Source organism: Nanorana parkeri, unplaced genomic scaffold (genome assembly GCF_000935625.1).
Source record: "Nanorana parkeri isolate BGI_ZX_2015 unplaced genomic scaffold, ASM93562v1 scaffold35, whole genome shotgun sequence".
In the NCBI taxonomy this organism is placed as follows: Eukaryota; Metazoa; Chordata; class Amphibia; order Anura; family Dicroglossidae; genus Nanorana; species Nanorana parkeri.
In genome coordinates, this window is record NW_017306303.1 from 484,780 (window position 1) to 505,313 (window position 20,534).

Below are 20,534 nucleotides of genomic sequence, written 5' to 3' on the forward strand. Positions count from 1 at the left end.
CTAAACTTGGGGGTTAAATCTTAAAAATACATTCAAGTACCTTAACTATTAACAAAAATGTATCTTATGTGTGTATCACTCGGCTGTAGATCCTCAAATCATCTCTGAATTGGTGTTGACACTGTCCTTCCTTCTGGAGGGTGACTACTTTTGTTGTTCCCTGTGTGTGCTGTAGAGTAGCCACCACTCCAAGCTCGCTCCCATGATGGACTACAATCACATATTTAGTTTACTAATTTGTATTGAGCTTGTAGTCCATCACAGGAGCGTTGTCTACTTTAGAGCACACACAGGGACCATGGGGAACAAAAGTAGTCCCCCTCCAGAAGGAAGGACAGTGTCAGCACCAATTCAGAGATGATTTGAGGATCTACAGCCGAGTGATACACAAATAAGATACATTATTGTTGTAGTTAGGGTACCTGAATGTATTTTTAAGATATAACTCCTGAGTTTAATGTCACTTTAGAACAGTTGGGTAACCTCCTACCACAAGTCTGTAATTGGACAGTGAAGGAGAAGCAGCAGACAGATGAGCCCATCACTCTTACCCGTTTAACTTGTTCCTTCTGAGCACATGTAACTGTAACACATCTGACTAGTGTTGCCTGCCCCTCTCCCAGCCTTAGGTTTGCTCTACAAGAGATTACATTACAAGAGACTGAGACCAATACAATTTGGTAAAGCCGGAGCTTTCATTATGTTTTGAATAACACATCAACAATAGTTCTGATCTGAAGCATCACTAATCTATTACACATTAGGGGAAAAGTGTTGCAAGGAAACCTGTGCTTTGTTCTTGCTGGGCAAAACAACAGATTCACTTCAATACCACCCTCCCCAGCAGCACATACTCATTTCTCTGTCACTCTGTTCAGAAGCTGAAGGTAAAGAAAGAGTTTGTTGCAAGCGATAAGCTGCTCCATTTGTAGATTACACAAGGGCTCTCCCCTCTCCTGTGTGACAGTGCTGGGCCAATCACCAAGCACTAGTACTGCTATATGGGACACAAGATCCTCCATAGCAGGAAATACTGGGCATTTTCCTTATTCCCACTTGCTGAATGGGAGGGGGGAAGAAAGGAAGGACAGCTATATACCGTGTTTCCCCGAAAATATGACACTGTCTTATATTTTTTTTGGCTCAAAAAAAAACACACTAGGTCTTATTTCCGGGGTAGGTTTTATTTATTTTTTAATGTATAACAATCCAAAGTTAATGCAAATCCAAATTAAATAATCCAAAATGGCAAAGTTAAGAATAGGGTGATCAGGGCAATCAGGGGTGCCGTACCTTTCCAAGAGCAATTTGGTAATCAGAAAAAGCGAAGCACACTTTAAATATCGATTCCTCACAGGCGGAGTGCATTTGGTATCACTCCGCCTGTGACAGGAGCCGGCGCTTTAGAGGAAACATCAGCTTATGCGGCTCTGCTCCCTCCGCTGCTGCCTCGCTTACTCTAGTGCTGGCTTCATTGGCACCGCTGAATCTCTCCTGCGGCTCTTTAGGTTCCCCCTTATGCCACCACCAGCCCTGGCAATGGTCACAACTAGGTCTTATTTTCGGGGTAGGTCTTATATTTTAGCAATTCCCAAAAATAGTACTAGGTCTTATTTTTGGGGAAGGTCTTATTTTCAGGGAAACAGGGTACATGCTGGCGGGGGGGTTCCAACCTGTTGCTTTGCTCCACATGGGCAAACCAAAGATTCGCTTGAAGAAGTTCAAAGTAAAGATGACGCAAACCTGAGCAATCCAAACTGAGGAATCAGCAATGGATAACTTCAGTGAAAAGTGCATTTTAAAAGTAATCACTAAACCCAAATATACAGGCAGCTAAAACGATGCACAAATCTCAGCTTTTCCTATAAAAGTTGAGCTTGTCCACACCCCTTACATTCCCTGGGACTTCCTATTTTCCACTGGGGTCCCCCTTCACATTAAAGGGCCAATGGGTTAGATCAAGAGGCTGGGATGTGCACACCCCTTACATTCTCTGGTACTCCCTATTTTTCACTGGGGTCCCCTGTCACATTAAAAGGCCAATGTCATTCACATGACATTTTGATAAAAGGGAACTTCTGCTTACACATTTTTCATCATATGCTCAGGTTGAATTTCTCATGCTATTGACAAGTTAATTTTAACCTTTATTTAATGTTCAGCTACCAACTCCACCCCCTCCTTCACCTGTAGATACCCAGAGATAATTGCTGCTCTCTCAGGGTAAAACAAGAGTATGCCTATGGGCACAATCCATACCACTCACAAAAATAATCAGGCCACTTGAATTTTCCTAGCCAATCACCCATTTCCCTGACAAGAGGTTGGTAAAACGTGTGCCTGCTCAGAGCCTAAATATGTACTCTGTGCCAATACAAGTGTGCCCATGTGTGCCATTATCACTCTAAAGACTTATTATTTAGTGGTCATATCAACTCATATGCACAAGCATACTACCACACTGCAGAGAATGAGCACACTATGCAACGTCTGAGGGATGACCTGAAAAGGAACTCTAGCTTAAATGTGACTAGCTCAGGTGTACTGAACTCTCATGAGCTACACTATACATAGCCTCTAGGTAACCACAGACCAAAGATGACTATCATTTTATCCAGCTCAGGTAAGGCATTGATGTCTGTGGATACTAGTAGGCAGTGTTACGCAACTCCAGAAGGTTGTTGGTGGAGCTGTCAATCAGCCATGTCTGTGAAGGTTCTCATTCATCCAGGCCACGGTATATCTGTAAAAAATAAATCAAGGCAACTTTACTTGCTATATTTTTCTTGAAGACATTTCGCTAGTCATCCGATTAGCTTTCTCAATTCAGAAAGTTTTGAATTGAGAAAGCTGGTCGGATGATCAGCGAAACATCTGCAAGAAAAATACAGTCCAGTTGCGGTGATTTATTTTTTACAGATGCTGTATATCAATCAGCCATGTTGGATGTTTCTGACCAATCACTATTGGACGTATTAACCTGGGATTAGACAGATGCTGAAGGTACCTGCCTGCTCTCCTCTTACACTTAATACACAACATAACACATAACACAACATAACTGCACATAACTGGATTATCTAGTAATGCATGTATATTGAGGAACTTTGTTAAAAAGATTTTTCAGCTGCTGAATCGTGTAGAACAATAATTTGGCTCCTCCTTCATAGAAGAAATGTGAAATAAAGGGCTGATTACAGATAAAGGGCCAACACACCCAAGGATTAAAAGCTACCCTTCATTTAGGCCTTGTTCACACCAAGTGCAGAGCAGATCAGTTGCAGACCGGTTCAAAACTGCGTCCAATGTATTCCAATGATATTTTTTGCTCCAGTTCACATCGCAGCGTGCAGTTCCAGAGCAGGTAAAAAAAACTGCAGCAGGCCCTATTTTACCTGCTCTGGATCTGCAAATGCATCAAAGACGCATGCAAATGCCTGGAACGCACTGAAAGCCTATTTTAAACTTAAAAAAAAAAAATAATAATAATTGTTTTAGCCAAAAACGCATCTAAAAGACTAGCGTGCGTGTGCAGAAACCTGACCAGATCTGCTCTGCATTTGGTGTGAACAAGGCCTTAGTCTTCATATAACACATTTAATGTGTCAGCCTGTTATTAGTTATGAGCTCCACTACCTAAGAGCCTATTCACACCAGGGCGTTTGCGGATCAGAGCGGTTACCGCGCTGATCTCAAAAGAGATGTTTTGGGAGTTTTTAATTGCATTTCAGCGCAATTAAAAAGAGAGAGCAGTTCGGGCGGGGGCGGTTCGGATCGTGTGGACAATGTATGCAATGTATGGGATTGTTCATGTCTGCGGATCCGTGCGGCCGAACCCGCCCCGGTGTGAACGGGGTCTAAAACGTGTAAGCTACTAGTGTTTATAACATTAAGTAATGGGTGCGTTTCCTTTATAATCTTAGGCGTGCTGATCTTTTATTCATACTTGTCTCAAGTTGTGACTTTGATTGCACAATAAGAGGAGAACAGTATACACTGAGGATGGAGTGGTGTTTTCCTGTCTATCCTACAGAGGCACGAAAATGGAAGAACTGCATAGCAGTGTTGTCAGGACGAAAGAAATGTAAGGTTGTATAGTTAGCGTCTGCTTGTTTTCAATGCTTTCTGCAGATGTGAATTCAATGTTCTTTTGGCACGGGGAAGCTCCTAATTCCACAAAAAAAATAACCCAAAATAACCCAAAATATAATGAAGCCTGACAGGTGATTATTATATTGTATATAGCATGGCTACCACAATTATGTAATAACAACATTTTAGAAGAAAACACAGAATCCATATTAGTCCAACCCAAACAGCCGGTAACACTATTGGGGTGGACAGAATTTCACAACACCACATAGGCTATTTGTTAAATGAAATCTGCCCTCGCTGGTTTTGGCAGGAGTTTGACTTTAATTTATACAGAAGAGCAAATAATTTTCAAGGGTGTATATATACGCCTGTGACTTTCCATTCTGTAATGCACATAAAGGACATGTAAGTAGCCTCTGTTTGGCTAAAATGTCTCATTACACAGATCAACAAAAGTCACTTACCTTCAAAGCCAATGTACATAAAATACCAAATATCAAGCTCTGGGCAGATATGTGAACATCTATTCATAGCATTATTAGCTCTTTTACACAAAGACTTAAATATTTGTAAATGTAACTGTACTTTAGGTTAGAAACTCAGATACAGCCTTCCCCTGCCCTCTTCATCAACTGCCCTACAAACCCCAGATGCAGACACTCCATGCACATACATAATATATGGCATAAGTAATTTCTAGAAGGATGTCTTCTCATAGTTTGGAGACTAAATGATGGCATGCTTCTTGATGATATCAAATATACAACTAGAATTTTCCCTGCAAGAAATAAAACTCCCTTTAGTATGGATTTGAATAGGATATCCATGAATCCCATCGCTGCTTTAAACAGAAATGAATAATAAAAGAAAAGTAGAACTAAACATTGTACTGCCGTGTGCTGTGTTGCAACATCTAATAGGCAATTATAGGTGTGGAAAGATAAGGTGTGGAAAGATAAGGCGCACAACACCCTGCAATACTGGGATTAAGGTACTGGGCCTGCAGAAAACATTATGCACTGATGCTGACAGGTTGGTCCTTTCTAGAGGCGTTTCAACTACAAAGCTCATAAGATGCAATTCCAGGTAAACTGCAAGGCCTGGACTGCTCTGTAAGATAAACAATTGTCCTTCCAGGGGAATGAGACACGATGACTATTGACTGGATGGTCAGCTAGAACTAAGCCGTCCACAGGTAACTCTAGAACGTCTCTAGAAGTCTTTGTCCTACTATATTGTCCCAATAAAACAATCAATTCACCCATTTAATTCACCATTAAGGCAAACCTCCATTGAAAGTTAGTAACTTTTAACAAGTTTTTCATAACTTTGCAAATACTCCAGTGTTGGATCCAAGTTCTTATTCCCATTGCAGTTTCTGAGAAAAGCAAGATCAGCAAAGGAGCTAAAATGAGAGGACAGTAAGAAAAATGGAACAAAGGCGGCTTTTCCTCTGTGGGAATTGTTTATTTCCGTCCCGAAATCTCAGTGCCTGTATGCGGCACAATATTCCCCTTCTAGTCAGCAGTGATGCCTTTGGCTCGCAGCTCCTCCTGGACTCTCAGTAAGTAGGTAGGGTCAGGGTAACCAAACCTGAAATCAAAACAGAGAACATTTCTAGGTTAGTTCTATGCAAATGCAGAACAGTATATAACAACTCCAGTCAACCCTAAACATTTGCTATAATTGTACATGCAAGCAACACAACTTACTTATCCAGCACTCTTTTGTGCTTGAGTGCACAAGGTAAGTGTGCTGTATTATTCCTCCTAGGCCCTGATAACCAGCTATAATAAGAACATCTGGCTGCTATAGCCAGAGAAAAGAAGATCTCTGCTTCATCAGCTTCTTTTGGGGTCCTCAGGTGACATTAGGGGTCCTAGAAACCCCTAATGTCTCCATAAAGAGGACCTACAACACAATTTTTAAGTCCCCCACCCCCACGTTTACGCACATATAAACATAAATATGCGTCAGCGCGCGAAAACAACAACTGCGCTACACATGTTACATAACGTCGAAATGAGAGCAATCATTTTAGGGCCATCAATTACTGATAACACTAAACTGATGAGCAGTTAAAGCTTTTAAAGCGTCGCCTATGGCCAATTTTGGGTATTGTAGTTTTCTGAGGTTTCGCGCGTTTGCGCAATCTTGACATAATTTTTCCTTAATATAGTAAAAAATAAAAACCCCAGTGGTGATTAAATACCACCAAAAGAAAGCTCTATCTGTCCCCAAAAAATTGTATAAAATTCATTTCAGTACAGCGTTGCATGACGGAATAAATGTCAGTCAAAGTACCGCAGCGCTGAATACTGAAAAATGGCCTGGATGGGAAGGGGGTTTAACACCGCGGACTTCAAGTGGTTAAGGTAAGTCCTTACATTAGCACTGGGGGGGGAGGGGCGGCGGCTTTTGCCCTTAATGTCACTTTAACAGCTCTTATATACTGTATACATTTCATCTCTGTATTTAAAGTGCCACTGAAGACAAAACCATTTTTTTTAGTTTTGGATAGAGTGGAGAGGGATTAGAACACTTGTCAGGTTTTTATTGCGGTTTGTGTCCCTGTCAGGGAGATTCACTCTCTCTATGAGTCCTGGTCACCGTTATCACTGAAAAGTGTAAGAACATTTCAAATGTTTGGGTTGACATCAGAACAGGAATAGATTGGAAATTCTCCAATGAGGTCGATAGTTCCGGTGACCCTGTTGACCACCAGTGATTTCCTTCACTTTGGAGGGATCTCCTCTGACTTTCTGTTGTGGCTATCGAACCACATATAAAATACAAACACAAAAAGCATGTCCGAAGCATGTTTTGTGATGGTTTAGCACCATTGCTATTTCTAAGCAGCAGCACACAAGGAGCTTTTTGAATGAAAACGATGATGTCATACTAAAAATTGCCTGGAATAATACTCCACCGTTCCTCTTCTTCATGGCTTTGTCTGAGCTTTGATAAATAAAACCAAATATATCAATAACAATCAATTTGCAGCTTTTTTACATGGCAGAATAATGTGTTATTTTATTCTAGTGAACACAAAGATTCAATCTTTATTTTGGACACAAAACATAGTTTCTCTATCTCTAGGCTGGCAAGTTATCTGCCATGGACTGTATGAGCTGAAACCCAGAATGAATGTTGTAATAAAACACAGTCATACCAAGGCCATAAAAATCCATTTATCATTTCCCATGAAAGCAATTTTGCTCTCACGTAATCAAATAGGCTTTTCATTTGTAATACAATGCAATATGAGTTTCATTTTATGGACTGGAGAAAGCCCTATATTATCATTTAGTTAATGGCCTGACAAAATCATTGCTGCCCACCCTGTATCATTGCTGGGGGATTTAATAAACATTAAAACAGGCTATTTTATTACTGCTTCCAAGTGTTCTGTCCTGGGAAAACACGACTGCATTTAACAAAATTATTTTTGTTCCATTTAAAACTAGCTCAGGCTATGTGCAGATAGAGTTACATCATGTGACAGCTTCAGACAAACAAATAATCTTTGGATAACACCAACCTAATGCCCAGGACACCTCAATCACAGGGAAAGTCCATATAATAATTTTGGAAAATGCTTGCGAGGGGACTAGGGATGCATCAATACCGTTTTTTCGGTTTCGAGTACCAACATTTTTTCCCCCGATACTCGCCAATACTGAATACTAATACCGAAAGTCCCATTAAGGAAGCCGGGTGGCATGTAATGACTCGCCGCCTGGCTGCCTGAATAGCCGGGAAGCCGGCTCCATGCTCCATTGTCACCAGGCAATGTGGAAGCATGCAGCCGGCTTTCTGGCCAATCAGGAAGCCGGGATAGAGGGGCTTTCTGGCCACTCAGGAAGCCGGGGGTGGGTAATGACTCGCCGCCCGGCTTCCTGATTGGCCAGGAAGCCAGCTCCATACTCCCTCGTCACCAGGTGATAAGGGAGCATGGAGCCGGCTTCCCGGCTAATTAGGAAGCCGGGGGGCAAGTCATTACCTGCCCCTTGGCTTCCTGATTGGCTAGGAAGCCAGCTCCATGCTCCCTCGTCCCCAACTAGTAAAGTTGGCCAATCAGGAAGCCGGGCAGCATGTAATGACTCGCCGCCCGGCTTCCTGATACTGGAAGTTCCGGTATCGGGATAGGCATCGGGGACACAAACAAATACTCAGTATCGATACCGATACTAGTATCGATGCACGCCTAAAGGGGACAAACCAGCTGCATGGCTCAATGTCTATATGGCTAGGTTATTCACCTGTGTACCGCTGGGCTGGCCAACAAAATTCTCCCCTATCTGACCCTCATTCTACTGAAAGACAAATCAGAGTTAAAAAGCAATTTGCCTTTCTGTAGAACAAATGACCAATCACTGACAGAGAAGTCACACAATCTCTAAATGTGAATGCAACCACTTCTCGTCTGACTTTTTGGAATATACAGTATGTTGTCCAATATGTTTTAGCACATGCAAATATGGGCAGTGTAGGAGCAGCCTTACAGCTGTTATGTCACACAATAAATAATAATCTGCCCATAGAATGTGCAACAGCCCCACAAGACAGCCCTGACTGGCTTTAATTTTTGGGAAAATTACATGAGAATATACCACGAGTGAGCGAGTATTTTTATGGCAAGGAAAAAACTTACAGTTGTGGTCCTCCTGTGCAGTTAGTTTTATGGTGAATGTCATTCCACGTTATAACGTTAGGTCTTCCTGTGGTCATTGAAGTCCCAATGGTGAAGGTCAGACGTTGATCAAAGGCTTTCTTAAATAGTGTCAGAACTTTGTTCCCCTCTGGGCAATCAGGTAAGTAAGCCACACGAGTTGTTCCTGGATACCTAACCCCAGGATTCGGGTGTTCTGCCTGCAAAGAAATAAAGAGCAATTATCAGAAGTGTAAAAGAAAACATAACACTCACATACAGTTATGTGAAAAAGTAAGTACACCCCATTGAAGTAGTTGTATTTTGCAACATGTCTGTACAGCCACATATTATATCTTGATTCAATACTGGGCAGCACAATGGCGTAGTAGTTAGCACTTCTGCCTTGCAACGCTAAGGGTCCCTGGTCCAATCCTTGCCACATCTCCTGGCTGGGGGTTTTAAGGCTAACCTCTAAAAAGCAGTGGTATGTATTTGACAGCCATTCTAGAAAGAATATTGTCTTTGAAAGACAGAGTCTTCAAGAAAGAAAACAAAGACTCTGGGAATGATTTATGAAAACTGCAGCAAAGTGGCGCAGTTTGCTGCAGCTTTCATTCATCAGCCCCACTGAATGCTGCCACAGGCAATGCAGACAATCTCCTATTAGGCTGGTATGATTATTACGCAGAATATACTCTTATTACTAAACACTTCAATTTTATTACCAGGTTTTATGAAGCGGGTGCTTTTTTAACTGTATCAAACAAACATTTTCGATATACAATACATAGTAATCCTTTTCTTGGCTTATGTATGCCACATTACTCCTGAGTCACAGCTTAGTGGCAATAAGCCACAGGACACATTATAGGTTTCCTGGGATGTATTACTGTTGAGGTGTATATAAAAACAGCCCATTGTGACTGAATAAATAGTCTGTGCGCTCCAGCTAAGCTTTAAAGATGGATTAGAGGTAGTTGGAAGCAAATTGTTTATTAACTTGGCAGGGAAAAGAGAGTAAAGTCATTTGTATTTAGGCAAGGTATGCATGTCACCCATTAGAAGTAATGGACTCATACAAGCAACCATTAGACCTTTGTCAAAGGAGATTTTTCATGATTTAAATAGGTAATTATTATTTCAAATGTGTTTTATTTCACAAGTCAGAAGAGGAAAGGCAAGCCTTAGGGAAACAGCGAACATTAAAGCTCCATAACCTAGCACAGAACAAGAGAGGTTAGCTCCTCTGAAGACTTTGTTAAGCCCACCATGGAGAAATCAGAGTTCAAAGTAGTGGTGCATTGTGCCATGTTTGCAGAATGTGCATGATCACTTGTGCAGATGATTATTATATTATTCTGGTCATTTCCAAAGATCCTCCGGTCATTACTTACAGTATATGGTTTTCACAAGCCATACACAGCCCTTATCTGAGATAATCAAATCTGAGTGTCTAAACTCCACTTCAACTCCATAAAACTAAAAAAAAAATCATAAAAATAAAGTAATTATAGCATAGAATTTATACACAAGCCATTTTATAATTTAATGTTATTAAAAAATGACCTTTCCATTTAAAACTGCAGGCGCTGTAATTTTATAAAATGTAAAAAAACAATCACTGCAATATGGTGACCTGGAGGCGTTCTGTACACAGTCCTTGTACACCCCCAGAAATGTATTTTTCTGTTTCTGTGATTGGCTGATTGATTTTCCCAGAAGTCGTGATGACTTCTGGGAAAATCAATCAGCCAATCACAAAAACAGAAACACTTAGATACAAGGAAACTGTTAGGCATCCCTTGCAATAGGATTTTCATTTTTAGTGAGATACTTCCTAAGGATTAATCACTTCTGAAGTGATGCCAACACTGCAGCTTTCCTCATTACAACACAGAAAGTCCACCAGCTGATCATAGTTTGCCAAATTTAGTTTAGCTTGCCAAACCCAGATTCTCTTCAGGAATCAGTTTGGAAAGGACATGGTGAAACAAACTGCTATTTATGCAGAACAGAAAAAGGTAGGAATCTACAACACAGTTTGTTAAAATACTTGTACATCATTCACCCAGAGGGGATTGATTTTGTTCTCAAGTGGAGTTGCTCTTTAAGCTGGCCATACACTGCTTACATTTTGGCCATGTCCTGCTGACCAAACTTCAACCACTGTAAAGCTCATTCGGCAAAAGCTGATTTTTCAATCAACTTTTGATTACATTGCTGGGTTGTCAGAATACAATATCCCAGAAGAGGGGATTCCCCCATCCACACTAAACAGCAATTATGTATATAATATCTTCCTGTGCCCACAGTTCAGAGGACCTTATCTTCAAAGTCTTATCTTCTGTGCTGGCCCACTAGTTAGTAAAGCTCCTATAGACAACTATGGGACAACTATTTCCAGGGCTGAGCAAAGCAAATTATACTTTGAAGAGCCATGCTTTGAGAGTATAGAAATAATTGCAATTTACTTCAGTAGGCCCTCCAACAGCTAAACTAGAAATAATATCTTCCTGTACTTTTAAAAGACAAGTCATGATCACAGCCTATACAGACCATAAAGAAGTAAAACAAAAAATCACAGGCAATAATAAAAAAAAAAAATCCCACGGAAATGTACAAAGCATTAAGAACTCTGCATCATGCCCAAACCCTTACATTAGAAGATGATTTGTTATCCAACAGAATGTATCTGTTTGCCTATTATTTCTTCTTGTAACCTATTTATTATCTCCTGGCTAACAATGTTTTTTGCTTTAGACAAAAGAAAAAGAACTTTGTCTGAATACCCATTATGCTCTGAAATATCTTTACTCACAACAGTTCATTTGCCAATAAAATTTGTTTGGTCCTGTTCTAAATGTGTTTAAAGAGACGCCATTAACTTAAAAATGTAAACAAATGTTCCTACCGCAAAAAACGGCAGAATACTTACCTGTACGGACTCACTTGCAGCCAATCTTTGTTCTCACACAGTGCCAGAGCCACCACAAACAATCTTCAGCAGCTGACACTTTTAGGTGTGAATGTCTGCCTACACAGGACAGTCCAGGAGTCCATTATCATGGGATTTCGAGCACCCATCTTTCAAAGAAGGCAGCAACCAGGCACAGTGATGTCACTGGTGCCGTCACAAAAAAGGATGGAAACCTTTGTTTGAGGTATTTTTCTATTTTTTTACAGATTTTTTAAAAGTGCTTCTTATGTAGGTTTTAAGGGGCTGTCAGTAAAGCTTTTTTCCCCAAAATTTTAGTGATTTAATTTAGATCTACTTTAAACCATATTCTTACTGAAGCTTTTTAGTTTACCAACTAAGGCAGAAATGAAACATAAATATGGTGCACATATGTAATGGAACAAATGCTGTAGACAGATCTTACTGATGTTAAAAAAAAAATCTGAAGTCAATATGTTAACCTGAATTGAACTATCTATATATTTAACCATATGCGAGTACATCCACAATGTTTTATTTCAATACATTTTATATTTCAATTCTATTATTATTACTATTCTTACTACTATTTGATGTGAATATTGTAATGGTAAATTTAAGAATTATGATTTTTTTTATACATTCTATGGCGTTTATTGCATCTGTTATGGTGTTTTCTTGTAGCCCTGATAAAGAGGGACCTTTTGAACCTCTCCAAAATGCATTGGCTTTTACCGGTATGTGACTTTTAATAACAATCTACTGCTGGAATTTACAAAACACTACTGGCGCTTTCATTTCTGCATGCTAATAATAATGAAGCTGGGGTTAAGCATTCACACTACCCCACTAAAACAATTGCCACTGTGATAGTAAGTGAGGGGAAATCTTTCAAGTAGAGTGGCAGATATCAGATACACCTGACATAGGTTCTTATTCTTCTCCGGTGTAGCCAAAAAAATTGAACATACACTTTAAACTGTAACACCATCCAACAGTTTTATAGCAAGCAGCCCCACTACAGCTAATGTACATAAATGGCACTTCAGAGTTAAAGAAAAATGATTTGACTTCTTATCAGTAAAATATTATATTTGTAAAAAAATGGCTATGAGGATGGTGGAAAGACTGGGGAGCTGCTAATACGTCCTCCATGAAGTTATATATAAAGTTCAGAGACAAACGTTCATGAATTCATTCCACTAAGAGACAAGCTGAGAAACATGCACAAACCTTCATAAAATGGACCTTTGCCGTTTCAGCAGTTTATGTATGTAACACAGTCTAGAAATTAGTTACAAAATACCCTTTCCTGTTCATTTGAAATTGTCTTGCTGTTCCTGGGATTAGCATAGTTGAAAAGATCTAATGCATCACACAAAACTTCTTTGGCGATGAAGTAATGGCATGTTCATATATGTATGTGGCCTGACATTGTGATATTACCATTCCTTGACCAACAATATTACTAAATGAGTTGGACTAAAACTGAGGATCCCTCAGCCAATCCCAGTGATGTTACTAAATGATCGAATAGAATGGTCAGAAAATTTCTGTTTGCCCCCAGCAGATGGATGCAGCTGCCAGTCTAATATACAATCAGTCATACCACGAAATACCACATCACGCTAATTCTTCATCGGTTACACTGGCTGCCTGTACAATAGAAGATTTGCTTTAACATTAGCCTACCAATCTTTAACCTCCCTGGAGGTATGATTGTGCAGGATTTTAGCATGCCAAAGCGGTACATTGTTTTTCATGGCAATTTGTTGTTTATATATATTTATATTCTTAGTAAATCTTAGGAATAACTCACCTAAATCTGTCCAAACAAGAGTCCAGTAGACATCCCGGGTATGATAAAGTTTGAAACACAAAATCATAAATTATAATATAATAAATAATTATAAAAAATTATAATATAATAATTAAAAAAAATGTCCAGTAAATGGGAATTCTGGGGGCGCTGCCTGATCCAATCAATAGAGTACCAAGTTCGCACATCACTGAGCTTGGTCGCAGAATCGTCACTGTCGTCACTTTCAGTGTCTGATGACGAATTTCCCAATGAATCGCTCAATCCTGCAAGTGATTCTAATTCACTATCGCTGTTTTCTAGCTGGTCTAAAACCGCTTTTGACCTAAAGGGACACTTATTGGATGTCATGGACGTTCTCAAGTTTCCAGGCAGAAAGAACAGTAAAAGTGCAGGCAGGGCACTGGACAAAGCTCTAGGGACAAAATTGAAGTGAAATTATTTGATACATAAATGTAATCATAGCAGATTACATTGTATTGTGTATATTGCATGTTTTCACTTTTGAATTTCCCGCCGGCTCCGCCCCCTGCTATGATGCCGAAAACTAAACTAAAAGTCAGATGCCGGCATCGGCCGGCCGCGTACAGCAGAGGACACCGCGGACAGAGGACAAGGTAAGTGACACTTTTGTGAAATCCCAAGTGTGGCTCAGGGGTTACCGCTATTGGTACTGTAAATTAACCCCGAGCCAGACTTGGGAATACTGCCAGGGACGTTAAAGATCTAATTCCCTTGTGCCCCGCCGATGGCCCTCTGGTACCTACAGTATAGCCCTCAAGCCTCAGCAGCCAGTGTTTTTTTGTTTAGCCACCTACTCAGGAAAAGTGAAGGAAAAAATGAATTAATCTATCTGATTTATACTAGATCAATCATTTTTTTTTTCACACTTCATAATTGTTTCTGTGTTGTCTTGAATGGAAGGTGGGGAGATATTTGCCCATTTTCTGTAGTACAAAGACTCTCCATTATTTCTCACGTGATGGGTCAGGTGGGCAGAATTTGTGGACATACAGTATACACAGATCAGCCATAACATTATGACCACTGAGAGGTGAAGGAAATAACATTGCTTATCTCATTACAATGGCACCTGGAGGAAGTGGGTGAGATATAGTAGTCAGGAAGTGAATATTGTGTTACTGAAGTGAAAGCAGAAAAAATGGGCAGTAAATGGATAGCGCAAGGATTTGAGCGACTCTGTCAAGGGCCAAATTGTGAATGAGTCAGAGCAACTCCAAACTGCAGCTCTTCTGGAATGTTCCCAGTATGCAGTGGTCAGGACCTACCAAAAGTGGACCAAGGAATGAAAACCAGTGAACCGGTGACAGGGTCATGGGCGGCCAAGTTTCACTGATGCACGAGGGGAGTGAAGGCTGGCCCACATAGTCCGATCCAATAGAAGCGCTACTGTAGCTCAAATTGCTGAAAAAGTTAATGCTGGTTCCCACAGATTGTTGCATATGTGGCTGCATAGCTGCAGACCAGTCAGGGGGCCCATGCTAACCCATGCCCATCGCCAAAAACAGGTACAATGGACATGTGAGCATGAACTGGACCATAGAGCAATGGAAGAAGGTAGCCTGATCCAATGAATCTCGTACAGTATCTTTTACATCATGTGGATGGTCGGGTGCATATGTGTCACTCACTTGGCACCAGGATGCACAATGGGAAGAAGGCAAGCAGGCAAAGGCTGTGCAATGCTTTGGGCAATGTTCTGCTGGAAATCCTTGGGTCCTGCCATTTATGTGGATGTTAGTTTGACTCATACAACCTATCTAAACATTGTTGCTGACCAAGTACAACCCTTCATGGAAAAGGCATACCCTTATGGCAGTGGCCTCATTCAGCAGTTTGTAAATAATTGAGGATATGGTATGTTAACTATATCCTCAATTATGAATGAAAGGGAGTGATCTACATCACCTCCTGTTCAACCATCAAATTGCACAGTTGCATTGGAAATCTATTCTACCACTCCTATACTTTGCAATGTCTTCCCTGCCACTGTTTGGGAAGTCCACTTCCTGGAAGTTGTTCAAAAGCCACATGGAAAATGTGTGTCTAGATTATGAATGTCAGGATTTACCAGTATTGTGGTATATTAAACTGCAAAAAATAAAATGTTGGAGCAGGCAAACCCTCCCCTCCCAAAAAAAACAAAAAATAAACAAAAAGGGGAATATTGTAATGTATTGGGGTCATTTTTTTTTCTTTTATCAAATAGTTTTTTCAATTTTTCAGATTAAATACATACAAAAGAAAACAATTATCACATAGTCTACATTTCTGCATATCACAAGAACAGAACTGTCCAAAAGGTACTTCAGGAGGTGTTACAATTCAGAAAATCATATCATATATTGTGTATGTATAGGAACATAGACATTCTATTTGAAGAGAATACAGGTCATTCTATGTATTAAAATTATCAGAATTATAAATCAGATGTTAAGAAGTATGCAAGGTTGATGGACAACGGGGAACACAAACTCAACAACCCAAAAACTCCAAACCACCCTGTCCACAATAGGTCTAAGGAGTATAGATAGAAGCATAACGTTGAATATGAGATTAAACAATGACCTTTGTGTTAATAAAAGTATGTTGAGACAAACGCCCATGGAGTCAGCAGATTTGTTTACTGGAGCAACTTTTGAGTAATGATTGCTATGGGTGTCAGACCCGGTACTGACAAACATGGATCCCAAAGCTTAAACAAATTTCCGTCAATTTTATTTTAGTTTTTTAGTAAGTCCCTACTCCTAAGCTCTGACACTAACCTACAGAGGAGTATAAAGTAATCAGGGAATGGGATTTTCACAGATAGTCACCATATCCTGAATAGACGGAGGCAAAGGGGTTGATTTACTAACCTTATAAACACACCACGAACATGTATACACCTCTGTAGTGTGTTCCCTCCTCAGCATGATCTATTGGTGGAATCTAAACACCTTTGTAGTGTGTACACACCCAGCAGGTGTGTTGTGCAAAGCCCTGCATGAATTTGCAAGGTGATGTTGTGTAAATTAGCTCTATGTTGTGTTGCTTGCGTTGATGAATGCAGGAATGTAAATGCATGAGCTACCCATTTTTGTCTAAACTGTGAAGCAGCATTATGTATGCATCATGTGCATGATTTTTCCATATATGGCATTAGTGGAAATATGCTTTTAGAGACTTTTTGGTTGATAAATATGTTTTGCTGTGTGAAAATCACACGCATCTGGTGTGTGCGTGTGTTTAGGTTAGTAGATCACCCCCAAAGTGTCTCTTTATTCACTGAAATTGTGATACAAAAGAAGCAAAGAATATTCTGTTTAGATGTTCTATTATTGACATTTTATATATCAAAGTATAATGACCTTTCGTTTCCTGTGTGGGTTCTATAGCAAATATACTTTAAGGCCAGGTTCACGCTTGAGTGAGCCGTGACCGCGCATGAAACCGCGTGGTCACTGAGTCGCACACCATTGCTGATCCCACTGGCGGTGCCATTATTCATTAATGGCACCCCAGTCGCGCCAGGCGGATCGCACGGTTTTCCACAGTGATACCGCCCTTGCAATCGCGCACGATCGTGGTTGGAATAACCGTGTGGTGCGTGTTGTGAAAAAAAGGTACATGTACCTTTTTTCAGCGATTGCCATGTGAATGTAACCCTATTGATATCAATGGGGCCACATGCAACCGGGATCGCTCTAGTCTGCAACAGCTCTAAGACTGAGGTTTCAAGATCAGTAGATGTAAGAATCTGTGAGTTTGGCACTGAAATGTCTGAAACAGATACAATAATACTATGATTGCCCTTTCAGCCTAATATAGCAGATTTTCTATGCTCTATGACTGAAACCAGTGGATACCAGCTGGCTATGAACATAGGATTTACACAAACTAAAATGGCCTAATCTAGCTGATAATAAGCCCATGAGTGAACCACCTATTGAGAAACTGAATAAATGACCTGTGTAAGGCAAACTGTGCTCCAGGCTGTGAATGGGAACTAATGGGGAAGATCATGCAGAGAGGTGATTGCTCAGACAACTAGGGCAGGCATTGAGCTGATTTATTACAATACCAGACAAAAAAGAACATACCACTTCAACAGTGTATAGCAATCTGTATGTATATATTTTCATTTTATAGCTGATGAATATTAAATCAAGGTTATGTCAGATTGTGGTTTTCTTTCAAAAAGCAAAATGTCAATAATCACTCTACTTTAAAAGAAAACGCATATATAGCCTCACAATGGGCTATCCTACATGCAGTCAACTGTCCCACAATTGAATTTTAGTTCTCTTCATTGAAATATGAATGTCTAGTTTCCACAAAAAATAACCAAAGCACTGCAATTGCAGAAGCCAGGATTAACACTGATACGTTCAATTTTAGACTTGGGTGTCAAATAATGCATTTTATCCAAGGTTGGATATTCACTGAGCCTTACTAAAGGTTCTCCTCAAACTCAGGTGACCAAGAAATGTTGGTCCATGCTGCAGCAATTTCATACCACTCATCTGGGGATTTATCTAAGGAAAGTTTAGAAGAGAGGGCAGGTGACACAGAAAAGCTGAGGCATGCTTGCAATCATTTTATGTCACAAAACCTCTACTTTATTTGGATATATGAAAAATCCACTTTATCTGACCCAACAAATTCAGCAGTCAACCAATCAATGACTGACATAGCTGGGCTTGCACTAAAAAGATGAAGTGTTTTCGCCGGGGTAACAGACAATTGGAAAGGTCAGGTTTGGGGCAGGGAATGATCTCTGCACCAGAGACATGAAGAGCACTAAAGATCCTGCATAGGGAGGTAGAACCCCAAACACAACTGAAAACATATTTGGTGGACATCTGTGATTATCAGCCTTGAACCTTTGCTCGGCACTGCAGCTTACGTCTCTGCTGTGCACACCTACCCTAATTAATGGACTTTAAAGTGAGGCAACAGTTTTAAACCCATGCAGGATCGAGAGGTTTGTCTGTTTTACATAGATGCCTATTAGTATGCCTGCCTGGAATCTGGACTTTTTTGTCTGCACAGTCTACTCTGTTACTGTCTGTTCTTTACTTTGCTCATCTGGCTAATGACGTACAACACTCTAGCATCTGTCTTGCCAGTTGTTGGTTGTTGTTCCAGGTAACATAGAAAAGCTACTGAAATCTGTGACAATAATTACCCTACTTTAACCTGTATGGCTGCTAGACTTTCAGCTTCACTGCTTGCAATATACAACTGTAAGTGGATTCCTTACCCCTTGGATGCCTGGTGGAAAGACATATTGGATGATAATAGTCCCATACTTCTCGTAACCAGGAAGCAAAAGCCCAGAGTCCTTGGATACCAACATCCTGCCATTTTCAGGCTGGTTTCCTACTAGTTGCCCATAGAACCGGCCACACATTGGACAAGCTTTCTTCACCTGGAGAGCCCTGGTAATACAATCCTCACAGAATGAATGCTGGCACTTCTCCAACGTCTTTATATTTTGGATCTCACCCAGACAAATGGGACACTGGTTTTCCCTGTCATCTTCTGCCTCTTCTCTTCTGTGGTCACGAGAGCTCCCATGGCTGCTACTCGCTCCCCCACTAGAACCTCCAAGTATCATTCCTCGAGCACTGAATGTTGGTAGGCTTCTACCATAAGTACTGCGGCTGTGCGTTTCACCTGTATGGTCACTGTTCTTATCTGTGTAAGCTACAAAACCCGACAGCTGATGCTGTTTGTAGGATTTTTTCAACTCTTTCTCAGTGTCTTTTAGCAAAGATTTTAGGGCTTTTCTAGCCAGAGAGATCGCATTTGCTGGAACATGGCTGTCAACAGACAATCGTAACACATAAATCTCCGATGTTTCACCATCAATCAGAATACGAACTCCACTGTCTTCTCTCAGACGGTTTAGTTTGGAAGGAGTCTCTTTGTTGAGAAATTCCCAAACTGGCTTATTAACCGTGACTTTGTTCTTTGTGTTCACTCCGCAGTTTGCCATTCTGGGCCACACAAGGAAACTTAAAACAAAAAGAGAACACAAGCAATTAATACAAACATTTATCCTTAGAAAACCATGAGAGAAAACGTACTGATTACGGTGGAATTGCTTAACACGCCCAAACATTATATATTTTCTGAAAGCAGAGACCCTGTAGAATAAAATGGTGGCAGTTGCATTGCAAAACTGTTTATCAAACCCACATTTTCAGTACAAATTACACTTAAGTTAATTTTTGTGCACATAAACAAAAGATATTACCCGATTTTTTGGGTAAGGTATGAAAGATAAGGTTGTCGCGAGTAAATAGATACCAAACATTTCAAACTTCAAAACTGTGTGCATTCGTGAAATGGTGAAAAATTATGGTACCCAAAATTGTGTATAGGCAACACTTAGTTTTTACATCTCATCAGTTTAGAGCTAACTGTGAATAATGGCACCAGAATTATTGCTCTCACTCCAGCATGCGCGGAGATACATAACATGTGTTGTACAATTGTTGTTTTATACGTAGGCACACCCAACGAGCATTTGCGTTAGTGTGTGAAACTTTTTTGGGGAGTGTTTTTACACTATTTTTACTTAATATTATTTTCTAATAGCTGTCACCACTAAAGTGCTATCAAAAATCCCCCATGTGATAGCACTTTAGTGGTGACAGCTTTTCTACTAGACCTCTAATGTCACCTTTGTAGCCCATTGAAGCTAATTAAGCACAGACCAGGATTGGCAGCTCAGAAACCACAGGTTTCAAAGCGATCATCTTCGCTTCCAGGATCATTTAGTGGAGAGAAGATCAGCGAATGCATATTTACTGGTCTGCCTCTCCTTGTTTAAACACCTCCCATGTCATCACTTGCACGGGCTGTCAAACAAGCTACCCCCACCATCCACGGGGAGAGGGCAGCATGTTTGACAGCCCATGGAAGTTATCACTTCCAGTGTAAAGCCAACAGTCAGCTTACACTTGGAAACAGAGCACTACTGTTGCCGACGTATTGTATATGGTGGCAGCAGCAAAAAG

General features: G+C 40.4%; 1 protein-coding gene across 3 annotated transcripts in view; it reads right to left on the reverse strand.

Moving 5' to 3' along the window:
• Positions 1-4,710: 4,710 nt before the first annotated feature.
• Positions 4,711-20,534, reverse strand: part of DTX3 (deltex E3 ubiquitin ligase 3) — an 86,570-nt gene continuing 70,746 nt past the window's right edge. For all 3 annotated transcript variants that reach the window (XM_018569491.1, XM_018569474.1, XM_018569482.1), the window contains 3 exons: positions 18,770-19,526; positions 8,750-8,967; positions 4,711-5,688 (listed from right to left, as the gene is read on the reverse strand). In XM_018569491.1, coding sequence (XP_018424993.1) covers positions 5,613-5,688; positions 8,750-8,967; positions 18,770-19,507 — 1,032 coding nt within the window. In that variant the 5' untranslated portion in view covers positions 19,508-19,526 and the 3' untranslated portion in view covers positions 4,711-5,612. The remainder of the gene's footprint in view (positions 5,689-8,749; positions 8,968-18,769; positions 19,527-20,534) is intronic.